This window comes from Dufourea novaeangliae, unplaced genomic scaffold (assembly GCF_001272555.1).
Source record: "Dufourea novaeangliae isolate 0120121106 unplaced genomic scaffold, ASM127255v1 scaffold228, whole genome shotgun sequence".
Taxonomy (NCBI): domain Eukaryota; kingdom Metazoa; phylum Arthropoda; class Insecta; order Hymenoptera; family Halictidae; genus Dufourea; species Dufourea novaeangliae.
This window is the reverse complement of record NW_015374150.1, coordinates 619,052-644,026: the sequence shown is the minus strand read 5'-3', so window position 1 is coordinate 644,026 and position 24,975 is coordinate 619,052. Positions and strand designations below refer to the sequence as shown.

Sequence of the window (24,975 nt, the reverse complement as noted above, 5' to 3'; positions counted from 1 at the left end):
CAGGAACACTCAGTGCCGATGAGCCTTCGAACACTTATCGATGATTTACCGTAATGTTTACCGAACTCGGGTCATTCTTTTCACGATCGTATCCATCGTCGTGTCATTGACCTCAAGATCAACACGATCTCACAGCCAAGTCCGAAACGTCCGTGACTCCGAAATAACTCCAGCGACTATACGGCTAATTGTCTTAATTGCATCGTGTTTTTGTCCGAATCGGTACGGTCGATGGGAGTGAGAGAACAGGCCTGTGTACGGTCACGGTTCCCAGACTCGAACCAGTTTTCCCACCGCGCTCGCCGTGTCATCGATCCCCCCTGCAATATCGACGCGCCAGACGAGACTTACGCCCATGTCCCGAGCAGTGTGGGCAGCGTTTGCGCGGGGCATGCGCATCTTCGTGTACTCGGTCTCGCTCGACGCCAGTCTGTCCGTGGTCGAAGTGACGGCAAGATCGGCTCTCCTGGTTCACCGTGTTTTCCGCGAAACCGTCCCCCGTTCTCCGTCTCTTCGTTTTTTTTTTTTCGTTCCGCCGATCCTCGGGATCTCCGTTGGGATCTAGATCCGCGTAATGCCGGCTCCACGTGACGGGGCGGGGGATCACCGGACGAGAATCGGTTGTGCAGTGCGTGACCAAGTGTGACCGGGTCCCAGTGTCCGCGTGTGTTCGGCGAGTTCGAAACGGAATCGCGTCCGGAGAGGCTGCATGCTTTCGCCGACTTTGGTCCGCCTGAACATAGCCTGGAATCGAGGGATTCGTCCAATGGAATAGGAAGATCGGTTACGGGAAAGTAGAATTTCTTATCCGAGGATCGGTAGAGCGGACTGCTCGCTAATTGGGAAACCAAGCACGTTCTCTGGACCGAGTGTACTTGGCAGAATCACGGTTCCAATGTGAACGCCACACGGGATAATCTCGTATCCAGGACAATGATCCGACGCGGTGGAATAGTGATCAGGTGTCTTTTGTCCGTGAGACTCGTGTGAAGGAGGTTGGTGTTTTTGGATCGTGATTCCGTTAACAGTTACTCTGGTTCGAGTATCACATACCGGTACAGGTGATTACAGATGGTACTATGTTCCTCGTGAGCAATTCCGCTCGTTCTTCGAGCAGCAAGTATGCGGTACATTTAACGAGCAAACGTTCCGCGTGAGGGACCGGAAAAGGGACGGATTCGCGAAACATTTGTCCGTCCAGAAAGACTCTCGTGAGGAGAAGCAGTAAAACGTCCCGTGGTGGATGCAATTCCACGGTATCCGGTAACCCTCGCTCCACCGGGCAGCTCGAGGAAGCAAGCTCGTAAGAATGAAGCAGCGGACCGTTAAACATCCGAGAGGCGGATTTCTCTTGTGCGTCATTAGGGCAGGCGCGTTTTATCTGTACCGGCACATCAAGCATGCCATTAGAAATGAGATCGTATTCCTGTGAACTCTCTTAATGTGCTCTGAGCGAAATCCAAAGGGCGGCTTCGGTCGCGTGTGTGAACGAAACTAACCATCGGGGCAACTTATAATGTTCGCCTACGATCGCGAAACGGCGAGACGCTGATCTCGAGATTACACCACGAAGACAGAAAGAGAGAACCGAGGAAATAGAAGGGATTCCCTGGTGACTAGATGAAAATCGGTGTCCCGTTTCCAGGATAGGGAGAAGACCGTTCTGGCTGGAGGCGCAGCGGAAACGAAGCTCGAGGATCCTTTGGAGGAGATCCGCTGCTCAAAGTTCGACACTATTTACCTTTCAGAACGCTGACTCGTGGATGCTTCGAGAACCGCGCGTGTTGACTTCCCCGTGGAGGACCCGTCAGCACGTTTCTCGAGGGAACGTGGATAGTCAAACAACGTTTGTGAACGGTGTACGGTTTAAAGAGGGCAACCACGACGATCTGTCAGAACCAGATAAGGAGAGCATATCTTTGATATAAGCTTTTTCAAGCGTGAAGTAACCGTAACGAACACTCCGAGCATGACTTGAACGCGCGGCTGGAATCTACGAACCGGTCGATGGAACGGTGTTTCGTTCGGGTGATCCACGGTGAGGAATCGTGCTGACACCGATCGTGGGGGGAATACTGATGCATCCTGAAAGCGAATCAAGACCTCGTGGCAACGAGGTCAGCACGATCGCGAACCGTAGAGCCTCTGGGGGTGGATAGGGCTCAAGGAATGAAAGGGTTCAGACGGCTCGACTGAAGACGAAGCGTGGGGGACGGGGTTTGAAGGGCGCGAACGAAGATGACGTCGCCGATCCTGGCGCTGTTCGGTCTTGTCCTGGCGACCGCCAGCGCCGAGCTCAGCTCAAGGATCGTCAAGACGAAGTACGGGGAACTGTCGGGCGTTATCGTGACCCTCGAACGGCATTTCGATCGGCAGTTCGATCGTCAGCCCGATCGACAGCTCGATCGTCAGCTCGAAGGCGTCGAGGTGTTCCGTGGTGTTCCGTACGCGTCGCCGCCGATCGGCTCCCTGCGATTCATGCCGCCTGTCAGCGGGGCCCTATGGCACGGCGTCAAAGTCGCGGACAAATTCGGACCTGTGTGCCCGCAAAGGCTACCGGAGTTAAGCGACAAGATGCCGAAAGGCCGGGTCCAGTATCTGAGACGGTTGCTGCCCTATCTGCGGAACCAAAGCGAGGACTGTCTCTACCTGAACATCTACGCGCCAGTTCAAGGTAGGACATCGACATTTTTCTTTGGTATCTGTGCATTTATCGATGATATATTCTTCCGATGATACGTGTCACGTGTTTGTCATTCGTGACAGCAGAGGATATATTATACACACGCTATCGAACACTTTTCGTGTCGAAAAGACTCGGATTTTTCAGAATTTCTATATCATAGCAGATTCCTGGCTGGATTGTCGGGAATTGTATTCGTGGGAACGTATTCCAATCCCGCACAAAACGTTATTTCGAAATAACGAGGGTCCGATGTGGTATGATATTAGGAAATCGAGGATTCGGTGTAGGAAAATCGTGAAAACGCGAAACTCGCACAGATCCTGACGGCGAACGTCCGGTGTACCGTGAATTATGATAAATCACGCACAGGTCGTTATCGCTGGAACGTGAGAAATATCGCGTAGACGAAATTTCGGTTCAAACTAGACCACGTTGAACATTTTCTGCTTATTTCGATTTATCGATACCCCTGGGCATGGTTTGAGTCGTCAGTCACCCATCGTTCACTTTTTTACTTCCTTTGGTACTCTGTTGAAATGACTGTCGCGCCTCTGTATAGACACGTGTATTACAAATTAACAGTCGGAACGCGAAAACTGCGCGAGAAGGGAAAAAATCCGCATAGAGCTGACCTCCGGCAAACTGCCGGATAGCGGGAAAAAAAGGAAGTGGCGGAAACAGGAAGAGGGCAAAAGAGAGCACGCGTTTTCAGCCCACGTAACGATGCCCTCGACCGAACGAATCCATTCTCGATCAATAACAAAACAAAAAAAAAAGAAAATATTTCACGACCGAGGCTCGTTTATTCGGATTACAATAAAGTTGGAAAATGTCTGCTGCCGCTGTTTCTTTGTCAGCTTTTCGGATGGATCCGAGGTCCGTTTGTCGATTCCAGGATAGAAAACTCAGGAATCCCCACCCCCGTGATCCCGTGAGTTCTACACGATGTGCCTCCTCCGGGCAAGGAATCTCTTTATACATCGCAACTGTATTCGCCTTTATTCCCCGCGAAACACGCGCGTAATTCCACAAAGAATTCGTTGCATGATCTTTCTCTGGGCGTAGCGCGTTGGTCCAGCGAACGAATGTCGATCCAAGTGCACGCTTCTGGTAAAAATTCGATGAAATACCGCCAGTGCCTTTACCTCGCTATATTCGATATTCTTTGTGGAAATTCTCTGGATCCAGGAAAAATGTACTTAATCCTTGTATGAACTACGGATTAAAATAGTATATAGTAGAACACAAGTTAAATAAACCCATTTACCAGTTTGTAGCTAACTTGTCGAGCTGTGTACATCTCCGCAGTATTCTCAAACAAGCTAATTTCAATCATACGGGGGTGGGGATTCGAAAGAATAGGCTGAAAGCTCGCAAACGACTCGTCGTTCCTCTCCTCCGCCCCCTCGGTTCATCTTCCCGCGTTTCCTTTCGCCTACTTTTCTCGTTTTCTTTCGAACCGCGCGCGGCTCTTTGTGCCAGATAGGTGCGCCGGGGGTCCTTTCAAACGACAGAAATGTAAGCCAATTCTTCAACAGCTTTTCATCGATGCTCCGCCGCTGTCAAAGAAATCCTCGCCGCGTTTCCACGCGCCTAGATGGTAACATGGATTAATTTCGATATAAAGAAGAAAGAGAACCGGGGAAAGTAACGGGTGGATTTCTTTGGTGTTACGCGCGTATTGGAGATCAGCTACCGAACGAATATGTCAGCGCGGTCGTCGCGACGGATATAAACGCGATCTCTTTGTATACGTGGTATCGTGGATCTGTAGCGTCTAGTATAGATTCCGTAGCCTGTACACACCGTCGTGACTCGAAGACTCTCAGCGATCGGTGAGAAAAAAAAATCACCCACCTGATAAATCCAACATAGAAAATTTCGGTCTATTTCAGGTCGAATACGAATTCGACGCGTTCCACGATGAAATCCGGTATTTGTAATCCGAGCACCATTGTCCCTAGAAAAAAAGCTCTTTACGGGAACTCCCCTCAACGGTGACCGTACGTTCCGTGGATTCTCCACGGACACGCAGCGTCCCGTGCTCCCTAGTATTTCGGAATAATAACCCAGCACCGACCCATTGTCCCCCGGGCGCAAACAAAGAATCCATGAAAACGACCATTAATTTGCCGATTTGAATGGAAAGTGTTATTTTATAGCCGGGCGTTAGCATCCCATAAATCGCCTTACGCCCGTGGAATTCACCTCATCACCCTTTTACCCAGTCTGGTATGATGCATATATGTATATATACATATATGTCCGTGCTTGGGGGATGGGTGTGGGATCGGGATATACGCTCCATCAGCGCATTCGCGTGAAGGGCCTTCGCGTGAACTACCAAGTCGACTTCCGGAGTACAGCGTCCAGTCGTCCCCTTTGGTACGGGCGAGACATTTCTATCAGTAGGTTGTTCATCCAACAACCTTGTAGTGACAAGAAAGTCGTTCCAGATATGTAATATGAAAATAACTTCGACCTTTCCTATCGTTCATGAATCGCCGTTCAAGCATCACCAAGCTGTCCCAAAAGAAAACAAAAAACAATGCAGGCGTGTTCGTGTGGTCGCCGAGGCCACGAGGCATTTATGTGTATGTCTGTGTGCGCAAACTCTGGCAGACGGTTGCCAGGTCCTATCGAGGCTGCGTCTTACCAAGAGAGAGAGAGAGAGTCCCGTCGGTTTCAATTCCGTTCCATCCACTTATTTGTACCGTTTCGCGATACTTACACGTAATCCACGGAGCGCGTTACGTGTTTGCAGATCGCTTCAGCAGCCGGCCGAAAATCCATCCGTACGTACGCCGTGGCGTAACACGTTCCGGGCATTTGTTTCAAAGGATACGCCGTTCGGTTCCTATCTACGGCGGACGTTCCTCCGCGGTTTCGCTTATCGCTTACCGAGTCGAGAGTGAAAAACGACGGGAACCTCAGCACCGTGGAAGAAGCTTCCTGTGCCGGCTGGATCTCGGCGGACGTATCTCTGTAACAGCCTGACGGCTCAACTTTCGTTGGCCTGCGCGGCCAACGGAAATTTCGTGAATCGGTTCATCCTCGCGGATTTTCAGATTGTTTCGTTACGTCGACGTGACAGGCATAAAGTCCTGTGAATTTTCTGACAAAAATTTAATCTTCCAACGAAGTATTTTAATCCCTTGATTTTCGGTTAAACACTCGGAGCTTTTGAATATAGATGTCTGATCATGACAATCCGTTTCTACTGCGCCCGTTAATCGTATCAAGATAATATGTACAAGTAAATTCCGCTTGAATATTCCTAATAGCGTGTGAATACTTCGTGTTCTCGTCTACCCGTGGAATGCGTAAGACGGCGTGTCTGACCTCCGCATTCCGTTTCCACTGACCCGGCACGAACCGGCTGAAAAATGGAACATATGTGCCGAGTTTTGCTCCAGTTGAAAATGCACGAGCAAGGCAAAGAAGCTGCTTGCCCCGCGGTCTATTTCCAAGCGAAGAATCCAGACTCGTCCGCGTTTCAGGCGACGCAACGGTGCCAAATGCGCAGCGCGCGGTTAATGCGCAAACAGAATTAATTAGCAGCAGAGGCTAGGGATGTAACGGAGTTAACCGCAAGGTATCGTGGAGGTTTTTCTTCGGAGCGTCGACTTTAATACGAGCCCCCTTTAATCCATCCACGGTCGAGGCAACACACGGGCGAACCGTGGGCGCTGCTGGGATTGCGTATTCACGTAATTTCTTGATCGCAGAAGAGGGAAGGGGGCGGTTGGGAGTGAAAAAGAAATTGTATTTAAATGGACCATGGAAATCTGCGGGGCTGCCGGTGGGGTTTCAGCGTTACGTGCAGCCAAGGGAATCTTGTTATGCTAATTCCCGGCAACATTTTGCGTTCAACCGCGGCTCGGTGGATACACCTGCGAAGGATTCTCCGTGCCGAGATCGATCGATCCTCCAGTACACGTGCTGCCGTTTCCGTAACGGGAAGCACAAGGGGCAGAGGGTCAGTTTCCCTCGTACGGAAAATTTTAAACGAACCATGCAGCCCTCACCCCGCGATCCACATTAATATTTCATTTAATTTCATAATGCGTATTCTTTCAGTCCACGTTCTCACCCGGTTTAATTTGAAATTCTGTCCGTTTCCCCTTTCGCAAGAAAGCATGAATAGACCCAAACCCCCTCCAATCTCCGAACTCGACGGTTTCACAATCGTTGGACGAAATCACGGAAGGCTGTCTACTATTCATTTGCGGCCCCGATTTACAGGGCACAATCATCAGGGCGCATGACGGCTGATGAGTGACGAGATTAAGGCGCGGCCAATACCCCCCCCCCCCCCTCATACCACGTACGTGTGCTGCTTTGAAGGTGCGCGAAACCGACGCTGCCATTTAGCGGCGCACTAATTCAGCGTTCATTTATCTACCGCGGCGGTGAAAGAGACAGGACTCTCCCTTCCATTTCCGTCGACCCGTCGGAGCTTTACGCCTTTCGACGGTTCTGTGCGCGGGTTACGGCGTTACACGGAATTTTACGAAAAAAAAAAACAAGAAAGGGGAAAGAAGAGAAAATAACCTGCCGCACTCTCGACCCTCGGTGAAATTGAAGGAAATTCGGATCAAGTGGGCGAGCATTTAGCCGTCCACGGTGGGAATTTAGAAAGACTGTACATAGAAATATTCCAACGGCTCGCTGGTGGAAGCTCTACTTCCGAATTCGATTCGCAAACCAGGGATTCTGGCTTCGTGAACAATGTTTCGCAAGGTTCCGATGTTTTCTCGTGAGTTCCGAACAAAAGTAAAACAAACGAAATACAATAATATTGGCAAAAATATAACAATTATTTGAAACTAGTTAATAATTTATGTCGGAGGATGCATCAAAACTATTGGCCATCGTATGTACATATGTAATCGGTTTAATGGTTTAAACTAACCGTAGTTGGTTTCCTGATACAAAGTGCCCAGATTACAAGGAAAATTCTAATTGTGGCCGGACCAGCGTAATACAATATTCCTAATGTTTTAATTTCCGTAAATTGAAACCTCGATAAAAAAGATTCCACCGTGGTTATATGATCTTTCTGTGGAACAACGATTCCACGATACCGTGACACGTCCGTTTGCTCGTGTTTTCACGATACGCCCGGGCTCGGTATTTCCGGGATCACGATCGGATGGAATTCTTGGAATAACATCCGAGGACCGCACCGGCAAAGAAAACACGTGATCGTGCGCGGCCGGTTCGAGAGCCACGCGAGGACTTTTCAATTTCGATGGAGGAACTCGTTCCGAAGGAATAACGTCGCCTTCTTTTCACTCTGCCCGACAAAGTGTTTGGTTACGCGGTGATCCTGTTGCGCTCCCCGCTATATATCGGATCATCCGGGATAATAGATTTGCCGAGGGTAAATTCGCCCCGGGAGCTGACTTTCTTTTTTTCTTTTGCGCTCGCGCGCTACGTGTTTCGCGCCGACGCGATGAGAAAATTTAAAGAAAGCACAGCCGGCCATTGTATTCCGGCGGTTATTCGATGGAAAATTCGCGGATAGAATCCGGCCGAGAACGACTTAATGATGATGGATCTACCGGCGACTAGACCGTGGAAAGGAAGAACGCGGACAGCTTTTTAAAGAGAGACCAAATATTAAGTATATTTATTTTTTTTATACCCGCGGAAAGCAATATTGTGTAATTTCGTTTGGTCGTGCCTCTACAAAAAAATTGTTCGCAAACTCATCGTTCCACTTCGTTACAATCGTCGAAAGTCAAGTTTGTCGAGCAATCACCGTGAAATAATTTGAAATATTGCACAGTTTCGATACTGGAGCTTTAAGTAGAATATGGTCGTTACAGGCCAGACGGAATTGAAAACGGAATTATGACGAGCACAGAAAGAAATCAGGGAATAGTTTCATGTTACATTGTATCGTTGAAGCGTTTCTCGTATTCTTGTCCTACTTAATTACAAGACTGTCGTAAACCATGCCGTGAATAAGGCAATAACGTTTGTCCCTTTTCTAACGAACCGATAAATGTCCACGATTGCGTGTGACGTTTGTACACAAAAGCCGAATCGTCAGACGAAAACGGACTGAATGCGTACCCTCGTCAACGAAACGACAAATACAACTAGCTTCGATTCATTGCGCAAATATCGAATCGACTGTTAACCAGAAAAGGCTAAGCTCCGGTTTATAATAAAGTTCAGCTCGCGAAAAATAGTAGACTTCTCAATCCACGGATCGATAATCAATTTCCTGTACACTTCGTTCACCCTTCGGAACGTAAACTGAAGTGAACGGTTTACTGTTTACTAAAAACACTATAAATTTTATTTCATTCGTGCCCTACATTCGCTTTTTTCCCTCGTCCCTTTTTTCTCTTTTGGTTTGCTTCGACGCAGAGTTCGGTGTTCAGCGCGAGGATCTGGAAAGCTCGAGGAGCGCAGGAAAAGCATCAAATTCGATAACGACGTTCGCAATCCGAACAATACACCGCCGGCCGTAAATCGATGGGGTCGAAGGAATAACCGGCCCCCGAGCACGTGACCCCTGAAAACAATTGAAAAACATGCATTAAACATGGCAGCAACGTGATTTACCGACGACGACGCGGTGGCCTCTTCTCACCCTCCTCACGGTACCCATCGTTCTCGTTCGATATTATATTCTATCTGGCTATCGAATGGCGACCGTTTTGCGGATACCGTATCCCTCGAAATATCGAATGACGCTCACCACTCGTTGAAACGTTCACCTTAATGCGACATTAGTTCATAGTTCTCCCAGATTTACGACAGTGGCTGGAGCAATGCATTGGAATCGAAGCAAAAATTCACATGATAAAACTGTTCGAAACATTGAATTTAAAGGTTCATCTAAAATGCGTGTATTCTTGGTGGCATTAAGTAGAAACGGAGTGCAATGATCAGACGCACTAGCAAAAAAAGAATGTTTCATATTTTCGATTTATTTTTCCACGTAGATTCACTCTGTACCTTTGTCGATACACCAGTTACACAACACCCTGTACATGCTGTCATCCGTATCGGTTCTCCCGTATAGGAAATTTGTCGAGCATCGATTAATCCGCGTGCAGCGTTGAATAAACCGTTAATTCGTAATTTCTCGGACCTCGTCGTGCATAATAGAGCCTCGAAACTTTTCGGAATCGTTCTGTCGGAATTTCAATGGAACAAAATATTCCCCAGTTGCTGGAAGGAATCGTTGGTAGGGAAGTTCATTGGAAAATATTGAGCCACTTCGTAGTCCACGGCGCTGAAGCATTTAAGCAACACGGCACTAGGGAGGAAAGCTCGCCCAGACAATAATAATAACTTCCTTAATTTTCCACCCATTGTCGGGAAACGTTGCGACTTGTCCGATAACTATTCCAGGATTTGCATTATCTACCCGGTGTTCCAGCCCTCTTGGGTGCAACGGCACTGGCCCGGAGTCGGGTTTTGTTTCTGGGCTGGGAGGTGTTTCGCTCTCCTCGCCGCCTGAACGTTTCTTCGAGCGTTCTCGAAACGAGCGAGCGTTCCGCCTGCTGAATGGCCCGGGACGTGATTTCGCGAAACGAACTGGGCATAATTGGATCGATCTGCTCCAACGAGAATAATAGGCTTTTCAAACGGGGGCACCCCGAAAGCTCGACTTTTCTATCGACAGACATTAGTGGAGTTATTAACCACCGTTTCTGTGTATGCATCGTTATACTGTCTCCGTGATCAAGCCTCGACCACAGAGATCGAACTTCTTAACTTTGGATAAATCCTTTACAATTCGTATCCTAAGCTTTACCTGAATCGAGAGACGGTCGCTTGTCAAACCTAAGCCGCGGAGCTTTTATTCCAGCGTATGAATGTTCTCTGTGCTCGTAGACATCGGAACAAAGAAAGAATCCGGTCCTTGAAACAATCGATCCTCGTGACACACAAAGCTCCGCGATGAAATCAGCGCCTTCAGATAGGAAGAGTGGGGGGTAGGAGGAAAAAAGCGTCGATCGCGGACGGAGCAGGGGGCGGGGGCGAACTAAGGAATAATTCAAAGGCATTCTGAAGCCGCGTGAATTTCAGTCGAGAAGCTTCTCTTACCAAGCAAGACTCTCCACGGGCCAATCATCCAGCACGGCCTGATGGAGCTGTCAGCCGCAGAATCGGAGGCGAATGGTCCGTAATGGATTTCACTGTAAGAGGAGGCCGCGGGCTAAAAGCCTGAAAGAAGTATCGGACAGATAAATATTTAAATTGGCCGAACACCTAACTGTCGGCAAGACGAGGGAGTGGCTCGGAATGGATATCGCATTTTCCGGGTGTATTCGAGTTTACCGATCTCCGTTTCGCGAGATATTTAAAGAACTTTCCTACGTCCGGAAACGGAGCGTCGCCGCGACGCAAATCGATCGTCTCACCTACCGAACGAAGAAACTAGTTGAAAGACAATATCGCAGTGTCGAACTTTTTACTCGTGTCGGCTGATTTAAAATGTAGGAAACAGAACCTTCGGTATTGGCAATATGCTGTAACAGTTTCGATCGTTATTGATTCACCGCGACACACAATGCGTACACCACGTGTCCAATATAACTTCCAAGAATCTATAAGTAAATATAAGCTCAATCCGATCTTCGATTGCCCGAGCGTTAAGGTTACAAATCCGTACCGGTCGGAGTAACTACTGTCCCGCCGGATAGGAAATGCAAAACACACGAAGACGGCTCCGACTGGCCGACTAATCGGGTTTAATAGTCGGGGATTGCGAAGCCGTACCCTTTGAAGGGGCAAGTTCGATGGAGCCGTGAGCCCCGACGTTGTAAGCTGACTTCCAAAGCACTTTGAGACGGTAGCGGCTGAAAGACAACAATGCCGCTGTCTCGGGGATCGGAGGGGTGCGGGGATGAGGATACCTTAATCTGTCGATAATTTCACGTCGCACTCAATATCGTCGACTAACGAAGTTTGTCTAGCAACGACACGTGCACTCCCTGCTCAGGGATTTACGAGCCGATGAAGAGTCCTCGAGGCACATTATTCCGCGAGCTTTTTCCATCGAACGACGACGGGTGATTAATGATCGACCGAATTCTCGGCGAGAGAGTTGCTTTATGTAACGATAAGGAAACGTTGACACCAAGATGGAAGATAAGAGGCGATGTAATTTTCGTTCAAGCGTCGACACTGTCCATTTCCCTGATCGAATTCACGGTCAACCGTTCGAACAGTATCGATCGGTTATACAGGAAATCCTTCATGAGTGTTCGAAGGCTCCTCGACACTGAACATTAAATATTTCATAAACTAAAGCCTATATGCGACTGACACAAATATCATTGGATTCAGAAATACAAGCTCTATCACTGTGCAAAACCTCCTTAAAAAGTCAGCGTTACACCTGGGAAACTCTCTTTGTTAGTACCAAGGAGTCTTCGAGCACTCATCGAGGATTTACTGTATTCGAAAGACATCGAGCGTTGGCCTAGTTTCTTTTGGAAAATTAATCGAAGCTCATTTCGTATTACACATACATATATACGATTACCAAGTACGGGGTGGTTCGTAATTAATTCGACGTAATCCGATTTCATAAGTAGTTTGAGCCATAGCTGAAGCTCAACGGTATTAACGTGGGAGAATATTCCCTCAACGGGCTGTGTATCCCGACACAGCACTTAGCGCGTCATGTCAAGAACGCGGAAAATACAGGTTAGACGGTGTGCACGTTAAAATGATTATACCTAACAAGAGTCTGATATTGCAGAAGGCATGTCGGCTTACACGGAAGCGCCCACGGTGATCATGATGAAGACGTTGTTATCGTTTCCCGAGCGCATGCTACACGTGCCATCTCGAAAATAATAAACGGTACTCGGGGACCTTGCCACGGCGGTTCGTCGAAAATTGATCGTAAGCAGGCGAATGTCGTCGTCGTCGGGGATTTATCGCGGGGTGAAAGATTAACGGCTTCTACGGGCAGGTTACTCTCGTTACGCGGTTCGAAGACTGATTTATCGACAGCCGGACCCCGCGGAAAACGAGCGTCCCACCACCGTTTTCTCCGTGTGCACTAAACCCGATGTTTAATTAAAATCCGTGAAACGAATTAGTTGCAGGCTGAAAGCTACGCGCGTGCGCGCCACAACACTCGGTAATAAATTATTCGCGATAACGACGAAAATTCCGTTACCCGCGAAGAGAGTGTCGCGAGCGAGTTTCTGGAAAGCGGTAAACGAGAAAAAAAGGAGTGGTTCTACCGGGACGACTGTAATTCAGTGTTCCTTGTTTCGGAACGCTGTACAAGCGTTTTCGTTCCTTCTGTCGCGGTTTAGGTAATTAGTCCTGCGCTATTACTTTTCCCGTTCCCGTATTCTAATGGAGTTTAATTCAGCAATGAATACTCCGTTAGACGAGGTGTGGATACAATATTCTCCAACGGACCACGCCTACCAGGCACTTGTGAAACACTCGTGTACGATCAGGCATCGACTTATTCCACTTGACCTGTCTTAAATACATTTCTGTCTGATTTGCTCTGATACTATATTCCACGTAATGAATTTACTACTACCGAATAAATATACTATGTTAGTTTTATAGAATCAAAAATCTCGTTTCAAATTCTCTGAATTTCCATCAGCCCCTTTCATCGATATGCATACGATTAAGTTTCCTAGAGGACTTACCGTATACATGACAGTACACCAATCGTTATACATTCGACAAAATAGACCGTGAATACACGGGCGAACGAGCGACGCTTCAAAAGTCTTTGCTAGGAAACGGAGGAATCCGGTTATTCCGGGGAATTAATACCGCATCGAAATTTATAGCCGGAGCGGTATTCTTGGCGCAGAAACTATACATTCTCAAGTTCCCGCGGAATTGCCCGGTCCCTCTGTCTCCATTACTAATACCGGTTAATTTCCGCTATTAACCACAGCCGATCGAGCGTCAACGAATCGAAACTTTTCGCCGCCCACGAGATCGTATTTCGACGCGTTACCGATTTTTCCAGCCGGGGATCATCGTCGAATTCGCGGACCAATAATGGCCGCTGCGTTCCCCCACCATCCCCCCCGAATATTACACTCGTTGTCCCCGTGGCAATTATCCCGGGTTTGCAATTGCGCGATTGCTGATCGGGTATGCACATTGGCCGGTCGCTGGAATTCGTTAATAATCGGCGAAACCACGATGGTTTCGCTGTATCGAGTCGCCACGCCGGTAACACCGCGAAACAACGCCTTTAAATAGGGCGACGGATATACGTGCGACATGCTGCGCGAATTTATCGATTTTCCTGGCGGACGCTCCGCCTGACCGGTCGGTCCCGTGGCGGAACCTTCGAGGGATCGACGAGAAAGATAATGCCTCGTGGAAAGCGATAAATTCGTATTGTGGGAACGTGTTCGCGCGCGTTCAACGTGAATCGACGTCGTAAAGACGATATTAAAAGTGTTACACGTTTCCACGCCGTCGTTCGCGGTGGATGTGCGGTGACGTATAAAAATTTTAGAACTGCACGTAAATAGTACAAGCTGTAATCGTATTCTACATAAAAGATTATTATACCCAGAACGACGCGTACAGTCGTGAAACAGGGGTCGTGTAAATTTGTTTCGAATCTATTGGAAGAAACCGCTGATAAATGTACTGGGTGTCGTGGGACTGGTGGTACAGCCTGGTAAGATGTGATTCTACGTGAAAAAGTAAGTCAAAAATAACAAATAAAATGTTTTCATTTAAGGCTTAGTTTTTGGGAAAATCAACTTTGAAGATCTGCTGGATACGCGGGCAGTTGAATAGGACTTGGTTAGCTCGTCTGATCATTGCACTCCATTTCTACTTACTGTTACGATGAAACGATGCTTTCATACTGTTAACATGATACCTTCTCGGGAACGAAGGGTCAAATGAAAACATGTTTTTCTATATTTCCAACTCATTCCCTACCCAATTGTACCTCCAGTTACATGGCACCCTATGCATATTTACATATAAACCCAAGAAATATCTCAGAAATGACAGAATTAGACATAATCCCAGGAAATATTCAAGGAATGACATTCTGTCTTACGGTTCCCTGATTCTCCCTGAGCCCTGACTAAATCGAGCGAAATAGCTCGTTGGATCCTTCGCGAATTTAATCTTTCTCCTGTCTCGTCCCAAACGAAACGTTCTTTACGACGCATTCCTGTCTGCACGCCTCGTAACAGGCTCCGTGACGTTCGAAGCGACGCCCGCGGCCGTCTTCGACGGGTTTTATGATTACACGAGGCACATCGGTGTGGTGTATATCTCCGAGCCTGGGAATCATAGTACCCCCTTCTAGCTCGAGGCGGTCCTCGCCTCCTTCCTCTTTGCCATTTATTCGGATCCAGCGCCGCTTCGATTTTCTCCTCTCGTTCTCCCGAAACTGCTACACGGATCTGTGAAATCCTCGCCACAAAATTAACATGGACGACGTTCGGCCAACTAGCTCTGCCTCTCGGGTTTTCGAACCACGGAACCAGGAAAATCTAGATTCCGATCTCCGCGTGAATAGGAAGCCGATTTCCTCGATCCGGCGATCCTAATTAAACTTCCAGTATTATTTTCCGGGTACCATGACCTCTCTGTTCCCCCGTCCGTGTCCTTCCGCCGCGCGAATAGAGCTGACTTCCGCGAAAAAATACCCCAGACCGAAGTGGCGGTAGAGCACAGCTGACGAAAGGGTTCAAGTCGCAGGTCTAGGTACGGTGTACAAAAGGCGAGCAGAAGAACGCAGAGACAAAGACGTCGAGCGAAAGCGAACGACTTCTCCCCCGTCCCGACCAGAGTCCGGTCACATTTTTAATCCGACAAAACTTTTTGAATTACGGCTTGCCTGCGGTTGGGGGGAGGGGCGAGAACGGAAGGGGATGCGAAGAAAGGGAAACAAAAAGAGGGACGGAATATAGAGAGAAGGAGGTGGGCATAAGGAGTGGACCGCGGGACGGAGGCCAGGACAGAGACAGAGTAAAAAAGATTATATTCCTCCTTAATGGTTCCTACTCGCTTTAAGCGAACAAGTCTTATACCCTGGTACCCTCCAACCCCACCGCTGCCGTGGCTGCAACCAGTCCCCCCAGCGTCTCCTCTGTCCTTGCTCTGGACCGGGAGCAGTCATTAAAAAAGACTTTCCACGGGCAGTGGACCAGCGAATGAAAATGCCGCGGGACAAGGCAGGAAACGGGTGGAAAAAGACCGAGGAGAAGTTCTTTGCCACGCCACGGGCCGCCTTTCATCCCCTACCGCGCCCCTCTTCTATGCCCTCTTCGCATTTCTGCCTCCTTCCCTCCGCCATTGCACCCCTCCCCCCGTTTCAACTTTGATCCTTCGCCGGCGCTGGAGGTGACGTTTTATACGAGGGGCTGAACTCACCGCGGCCACCGGTGAAAATAATTGCGGGACCCTTAAAGCCCCCCCAGTCGGAACACGCGGAACGCTTCCTCGGGGGAAAATCGAGATCCCAGGCGCCCTCTATTCTCGGAGCGTTTCGATTAACGCGGTTTTTTTATCGACCAAGTGGCACTCACGGTGGTTTTCTTGTTCCTTGGTTCACGATCCCGCGATCAGAGTCTTGAAAATTCATTGGGACGATCGAGGGCTTCGAATTCACCGCGAATCACGATCGACGTAGGAGATGACTGGGTTGAACCGGTTCACTGTACGGTAAATCGTTGATGAATGTTCGAGGGTTCCTCGACACTGAGAAAAAGGGGTCCCCAGGTGTAACTTTTCAATGAGGTTTACTTGGAATTTTAAAACCAATGATATTTGTTTCAGCATACGGCCATTAGTTTATGAAATATTTAGTGTTCAGTGTAGAGAAGCCTTCGGACAATGATAGAAGATTTACTGTATAAAAATTGAGCCGGCAAGAAGAGTTTTTAAAGTGACGCTGAGTTTAATCGGGTCAAGATGCCGAGCGATTCTTCCTTCGATAATCGCCGATTCATAATTTAACACTGTTCCACTTGGTGTGGTTTATTAATAATCTCTTCAGCGTCCCTGCTCGCTAACCGACTGAATTGTCTCGCGAATACGAATTCCGTTAACATGCTTCGATAGCCGTTCGCAAGGAAATGCAAAATCACGAGAGTCAACGGAATTAAAGGCTCGAACGCTGCCTCTCTGGCGTCGGTTACACGACGAACGGAGCCGGGATAAGGAAAGTTCGGAATGATAACAAAGGGCTTTAACGATGCAATAATTGCAAGCAGTACGCGTGAGGGCGTAAACGTGCCGTGGCTTAAAAGGAAGGCAATGAAACGGCCCTGTCTCCCCGCCCCACGGCTCTTTCTCGTTGCTTCCCCTCTAATGAAATAACAATGACTATTATCGTTTCTTATTACCGCCTGCTCCTCTGGATCACCCCACTCACTTGTACGGGACTTGCACGTTGAAAATCGATATTCCTTTGATCGACTATTCCGTGTGTTTCCCCTACGTTTCCTACGTAAATGTACCAGATACTTCGGTAGTCATTCTTCTACCCGACACCACCGACGGCGAGTGAAACGTTCAGACGTGATTTAAATACCGTCGTTCAGCTGAGATTCACAAACACCTGCTATCCGGATCTTAATTAGGAACCGGGTTCTAACGCCATCGGCGCAAAACCGGAGATTCCTTCGCGTCGCGATATTCACCGACCGGAAACAAAACTTTCCATTAACGATGAACAGCATCGTAGAGGGAGGTGGGTGGAAGTTTGTTCCGCGCCTCGCAGCTGGTTAACTCCACCGGCAAATTGGCATTATTTATCCGGACGCGGCAATACCGGATCGTCGTTTCGACGTAGCTCGCAAGCTTTCGTCCAGCAATTAAGGGGAATTACGAACAGGTAAATAGGAGACGGGCCACCGTGATAAAGTAGCTTCACGAAGAATCCGATGGCAGGGACAGGCGGTCACGTTCCTTCGGGGATTCGAGAGATAAAGGACAAGGTTCGAGCGTGTGTATGTGTGTGGTAGTGCGGATGCGGTGGCGGTCTCTCCGAGGACAAGCATTAAGCAGAAAGTCGGGTGTATCTGTGACCGAACGGCCTGGCTCTGCTCCTGCTTGTCGCCTTGTTTCCCCTCGTCCTCTGACGGCCCCGTTGCAACATTAATCGGGTGAGAAGGGGGCGGACTTCTGATCCGCTTCGCGGCGGGGACCAAAACCGTGAATCTTTTAGAGTACACCGCTGGCTTCCCGCTAGTTGGACGAATCTTCTTTGGGCCATATTTTCGAATCGGGAATTATACTCGGGGGAGAAATGGCTCTTCCCCCGGTCGAACGTACCGCTCGTTGTTTATTGAGACGGTAAGACGACGCAGTTCGTGTAGCACACCGCCATTATATTATTCAGCCTATATCACCCAGGCAAACCCCTTCACCTGGTTGGATTGCATAAGGTGTTTAATGTTCGACGAACCGTCGAACGATGATCGTTCCAAGGAAGGACGGAATGCATCCGTGGGTCGCCGTGAACGCCGGCATCAGAGGAGCCTCCCAAGGAGAAACTTCGCAAAAAGCTCTTTTGCTTCGAACACAATGGCAGATCCAAACGAGAGCCTGACGTTAAGTAGCTGCTGGAGCTTTGGTAACTAGCTCCCGGTGACGGTGTGCCCCGTTTCTGATTGTTTCCTTTGAGATTTCCTCTTCTCCTTCTCCTCTTCCCTTCGGCCATTCCTCCGACCGTCTTTGTTGTTTCTTTCGCGGGGACATTGTACCGGTTCTTCTCGTCAATTATTTACCCCGAGCTACGGAATTATTGTTGAGGATTCTAAAGAAGTTCGCCGAAAATTAAGAGGAGCACGGTGACGGAAAACTAGACAACGGTAAATGAAAGATCGACGCCGTGATATAAAATCAATATTTCGATGATGTTTCGGCATTTCATTCTCGTTATATAGAATGTATAGTCTACTGCTCTTCTCTCCAGAAATTTTCTCCCTCGGAGACTGTACTGCAACGCCTCGGGCGCCGATTTCCACTTAATCCACTGATCGAGATTTCATCTCTATACTTTGAAAGACGATTAGAGAGTCTGAGAGCCGCCACCACCACCATCTCCGCGAAGCCTCGGGCGGATCGAGGCGCTTGAAGTCTTCTCTTTGTTGTTGCTCCAACGTCTTAACCGTCTCACCGGTCGAGGAGCATCAATTTAAATACAGTAGAATTCCGATAATCCGGCATACAATGTTCCGACTGGCCCGATAATACGACACTCATAGCCCCGATCATGATCGTGCCCACAGTCGAGATATAGTATAGACGTAACATCTTATGGGAATTCAGGTCGCTTTTTCTGAAATACCGACCGTACAAAAAATCAGTGTAACTATTTCATAAATTTACGTAATATTTAAGCCTACTTTTACTGAATTTATACAAATGTAATTATAAATATATTACAAAATTGTATACGTAAGCAGTATCTAAGCCTACTTTCGCCGAAATTTCTGGAGTCCCAAGCGTGCCAGATAATCGGAATTCTACCATAATCGATTTCTACTAACGTCGGAATCGCAATTCAATGGGCGGAATTCAAACGGAAGCATCGACCGGTCTCGAAATTATCATAACATTCGTATTTCTTCGTGTCATCGCGCCAGTCGACTTTGACAATCCCTAGGTACGCGATCTCGACGATCACCGATCGATAATCGCGTCGTAACTTATCAGCTACTAATAATTCCCGACACCCCCGTCGCATTACTTTCCTAAACTCCGCCCATTCTTCCTAAACTGCTGCTAACAACTCACCGGAGTGCCATTCGCATATCTCACGATTATTAATGTCCCGTCCATTAATTACAGCTCCGCCCAGCGTTTCATAAACGCCATCGATCCAATCAGTTATCTCTTTTCCATCACGCGGCCTGGATGTGTAACGAGCCCGCGCTCGCCCCCGCACACATGCTCGTTTCGCCGCCTCGCTCTCTCGCTCGACACCGCTCCTCTCGGTGGAGGCTGTAACTTGCCGTATTCTCGACGAGTTCGTCGACCAGACGCCGCCGCCTCGATATGGGAAACGGAATGATGTATGTACAACCCCCGAAACGCGACTTGTTCGCGGAATACCGGGGAATCGAGGCTCGCTAGCTGTCAGCTATCTCTGTTCCAGTTCCCGGGGCTCGCCGCCCGCGCTATCCCCGGCCCCTTTTTCTCCTCTCTTTCGAATACCCCCGACGCGGCGGCTTTATCCGAGGAGCAATTATTCAGCGACAAACGCGGAATTGAATAAATTTCTGCGCGCCCCGATGGGGCCGCATTCATCCAGGATACAAGGGACAATGAACGGTCGTTAATTCCCCGGTAAATCGAATCCTTTATTGAAGGGAGGAATCGACCCAGCCTCGCATAATGGAAAAACAAACGCAGGAATTACAAAGTACCGGTCGCGAATCGATCGAGCGATACATTATCGCACCAGGGTCTCAAAGTCGGTTGCATGTTGGCGATAACGCGGATCCGGCGCATTGTTATATCAACTTCCGTGGCGTTTATGAAATTCCCGAAATACTGTTTTAAATACCCCGGTCGTTTAAATACCATGTTCCCCCTCGGTGTCCCAATCCGTTTCGTCGAGAGTCGTGGTAACGTAATCAGCGAAAAATTGTTCGAGGTAAACGCTGAAGGGGTTGAAGTGCCCCACTGATTGGGCTCGCAAGGCTGAAAGCGTAAATCCGACTCGAGGACCCTCGTCGCAGACCATGGCCACCCAGAGAGGGCAAACAGGAAATTATTCAACCGGGCCTCGGTTGATTTTTCGATCAACCCCCCACGGGACCGGAAAATCCCCGGGGGAATAAAAGACAAGCGTACACTGCCAGGTCCTACGGACGATCCAGGCTGCTCTCGCTCCGGGCTGTCGCTTTCGATATTGCTAATTTTAACGTCGATCGTTTTCGATACTTTGCACTCTTTGTTCCGGTTTCGATGATAGGTGACGGCACGCGGGGGTAGCTTCGAGCTCACCGCCACTGACAGACAGATCCGAGTGTCGAGTACGATTTCTGCCGGAATTTATGACGTCGAGCCCTTGTGACTTCATTAATTTAACGAACGGTCGATCGATTTCTACGATCACCGTTATTCAAATTTTACACACGACTCGGAGGGATTGGAAAGATTTTGCAACTGTAATTCATAGAATTACTTTTTCCAGTTTTTCAACGAAAGCAATGTCTGTATTCCGAACGAGGTATTTCATTTTTTTTTTAAAAGAACTACACTCACCAGACAGTTGTGCATTGATACACAATATAGACGCAATAAAACGTACGATTTTATAGGGTGGGCATGTACAGAAGGATGCTAGGCAAACGGATATGAACGGTGGAAGTAGTATTAGTCAGCCAATAGTCAGACACGCGATATCCGAATATATTAGTTTCGTAATTTCTCGACGCGGACGATATAAAACGTCAAACTTTGGAGCTTACGCCCGCTGTTCGCGGATTCTGGGAACGGCTGCAAATCCGGCAAAATGTCAGAATCAATTTCCCAACGGGCACGACTTGCAACGGGGGTCGGTGGTGGGGGGAAAGCCAGGATTATCGATAACAAACAACGAAACGATACGGATCGAGCAATTGGTCGCGGATGTGTGCATCGCAGCCGGAATCCACAGGGCCGAGATTTCCATTTCCAGATGAAAGATACTCCGTATAATTTCCTCCGTTCCGAGAAATTATTTTTCCCCCGGTCTGCGTTCTCGGTCCGGCGCGACCACGACGCCGTCGTCGTCGTCGTCGTGTCTGTTTTACAGGCGGACTCGGGAACGTTTTAAATCCTGCCTCTGGATTTACCGTCCCCCTTCTTGCCCTTTCATTCTTCTCGTCTATCCGCGCCAGCAGGAAGAAGGATGTGCCCAGCCGCTGGCAAAAAGTTCCCGACGTTAAGTGTGTCTGACGTTACTCTCTTGTTTCTCCTATATTGTGTGCATGGTGAATCGCCCGCTGCCAGGGTCGAGAGGCAAACTGCCTGCTTTGTTGTTTAACTGCCGTGACCATAAACGCGTCAAAGGTAGCTTACCCCTGCTAAGCAGCCTATGTGTGTGATAGAAAAGATCGAAAACCGACATTCTCTCTCTCTCTCTCTCCGTCAAACGGATATGCAATCATATCCGCGAGTAGTGTCATCAATCTGTTGTGTTTCTTAACTAGGCTAGGGTCTTCTTGTACGCCGCGTCTATTATTAGTAATATAATTCAGAAATAATTTGCATTGAAAGTATGTCTTACACTTTCTCTTCGACCCGATTCAAAGGGATAATTATCGAAACGCGATTTCCTGTAGTCGACTATTCGAAAAGTAAAAAATTCCGCTCGTCTTCTAGGTTTCGTACGAGAAAAAAATAGACGGTAAAGCGGTTCAAAGCCAGCGGAGCTGCGGCTCGAGCATTAAAATTCACGCATATCTGCATTCACGATGAGCACCGAACACGCTGCGACGATATCGACGGATAGCTTCTCGCCTGTTTTCTTTCGTCCTTCCGTCGTCATTCTTACTCGCATTACCGCGTCATTGTGCACCGATCGCGCAATATATGGCCCCTCGACCGGATGAATCGCGAGTCGGGGAACGAACAAACGATTCCCACCCCCGGAACGGCGAGCAACGGTTACGTGGCTCGTTGAGAATCGAGGTAACGAGTCGCGTATTCTTCTCCCTGTTCCTCATCCGACCTCGTTTCTTCCTTGGAGCATGGCAGCCTTTTGGCTTGGTCGCCGCCTCGAGAGCCGAGGGCCAGCGTAGAGCTACATACCTAAGTATTGCACCGTGGATGTTCACCAGCGAGGAGTTGGAACGATCCGCCGTCGCTGGAAGCATTACGAGCGTCCGGAAGAACGGACCGATTGCAACCGGCTGACCGGTTTTCACGGTACGGGTGGTCTTTGTGAAACAAAAGAGTCTCGAAAAGACGGAGGGATTTTCTTGGACGTTAGCAGCGGAACGTGGTACTTCCATCGGAACGATAATCGGCCGAGCTTGAATCACCGTCGTTCGAAGTAACAAACGGTTTTCCGTGAACTAAAAAACAATCCGAAATGCATCGATTGAACTTCCGGTTGAATTGGAATATCAACGAGAACGAGCCGTCGTCGGTCATTCAAATTTCCCCATGGCCGATGATAATTTTCTGGTGCAATTTGTCGAAATCGCGAATACTCGTTTGTTAACTCCCGCTTTGACAGGTTCTCGTGGATCCCTCGTAAATTGACCGTTCGTGATCACCCTCCGCCGACTTTCCGGTTCGATCGAAATTCAATTTCGGGTCCTTATTATTCGCCGCTTCCGTCTTGACGAGAGACGACTGGCTCGGTCAGCGAGGATTCGCAACGGACTAAGTGTTTTAACGACGAAAGTTTCTGGTCGTTCGCCGCGAAGTGGCTTCTCTGTTCGCTATCGTAGTCGAATCGATAATCTATAAACGGTCAGCCAACCGGCGCGAACCCTCGACGCTGGCCGCTTTTCGCGGCAGCGGCTCCGCTGCCGTTTCTTGTCACGCAAAACGGACGCCGATGATCGATTGTCTTCGTTCAGAACTGCTTCGAAACAATAAAACCTCGAAATGTGCGCTATGATCATATTGTGCTTACGAATCGAATGCTTTTATTTTTTCCCTTTAGAGTAATCCTTCCCGAGTAACAGAATCAAAACCTTTTTGCTTTTTTGCCAGTAGTACAGATCGGTCTGTGGTCAGGCACCCTTCATACCAAATTTTATACAGTCCCACGAAGATTCTCCGCCCTTTCAGACTTGCATCATCTCAATTTGTGTGTCAAGTGTTTGGAACTAACTTCTGGGACGTGTAAAAGCTTCGAAGTTGCGAAATCGGTTACGTGTTTTCGTAAGAGCTCAAGTCCGACGTTGCAGGAAGCTTTGTTACGAGCACGGTTAAAGCTCTTCAGCGATATATACGTTATCCTGACCGTCCCGAGCTACAGAAGCCTTAACAGATCCTGGTAAATGCAGCCTTTAAACTGGCTTAAGCGCTCGTACAGGACAGTTCGTTAATGTTTAATAATGGCGAGAGGTGTGAATATAATTCACAGCTGTAAAGTCGATACCAAGAGAGAAAGAACGATATAACGTGCGGCAATTAACATCGTAAAACTTGATAATGTTATACTTCATCCCCGGGTAGGGATGATTTAAAGTCGCCTTTGTTGGTTGAAAGTCTATCCCTGGCCGCGCCGTCTATAATAGTTATCGATTTATTCACTCCTTTGTATACCAGTATAATAGATACGTTAAATTTTTGTTCATTTTCTGACGATGAAGAAGCATTTGCTTTGACAATTTGTTGAGCTGTATGAATTTCCTCGGAAGAATTTGGACTCACAAGAGAAAGAAACCCTGCCAGTATATATGATGTTTGCAAGCGAACTCACGGTGAGACTATGGTGTAGTCAACGGAGGTCGTAAATCTCCGTTACGATTGTTATCGACACCGAAATTCTGTTATTCCTAATACGGATTAATATAATAAGGATAGTAGAATGGAATAAAGTAAAAACGGTAAGGGCAGCAAATGTATATAGTGGGTGAAATAAAGTTTTGTTAGAGAGCAATAGCCGCTGTGACTGGGCTGGAAAATATAAAATTAGGGAAGTTATTTCTAAAGGTCTTTCATGCGTATAAGATTCTAAAGGTAGATATTTATGGTATCAGGACGTCCGAGCAGCTCGTAGCATATTGTTTAAACAAATATCATCTCGTTAACGACATAGACAGCAGGCTACGACAAGTTTACATTAATTGGACGTCAGATGGCAGAAATGCGAGCCACTGGATAGAATTTACGGGAGGAATAAAGCCGGTATGTACGGTCGACGAGGCCGGCTGATTAATAACGTTACAAACAATCTGTACTCATTACACGGGCCGAGTCTCCGACGATCGATTCGCCGGGCGAATTGTCGAATTTGCCTACTCGTATCTGTATTAATACGGGGAACGCGTAATCCGAGAGATATTAAACGCGAAGCTTTCCAGTCGAATTTACGGGATTTTCGTTCGCGATCCTCGGCCCACCGGATAACCGTGCGCGGGATGATCGAACTCTATTCATGAAATGCTCGAAAAATTTTCATTCGTAGCTTCTAATCCGGAGATGTTCGATATCGTATAATACCGGTGGTGTTGCCGCGAACAAAAGCAACGTGAATTCTGCAATTAGCCACGCAAGAAAATTCCCCGTGCATCCCTCCCACCTCCTGTTTGTGCAACGGTAAATATTTATTCAAAAGGTAAACTTCAAACAACGTTTGTTTACCACGTAGCAAAGTTCTC

General features: G+C 48.1%; 1 protein-coding gene across 1 annotated transcript; it reads left to right on the top strand.

The window, feature by feature from the left end:
- The first annotated feature begins 2,238 nt into the window (after positions 1-2,238).
- On the top strand, positions 2,239-2,736 carry LOC107191484 (neuroligin 4-like). The gene has a single exon (XM_015580546.1). The coding sequence runs from the start codon at positions 2,239-2,241 to the stop codon at positions 2,734-2,736; it is 498 nt and encodes a 165-aa protein (XP_015436032.1).
- Positions 2,737-24,975: the final 22,239 nt, after the last annotated feature.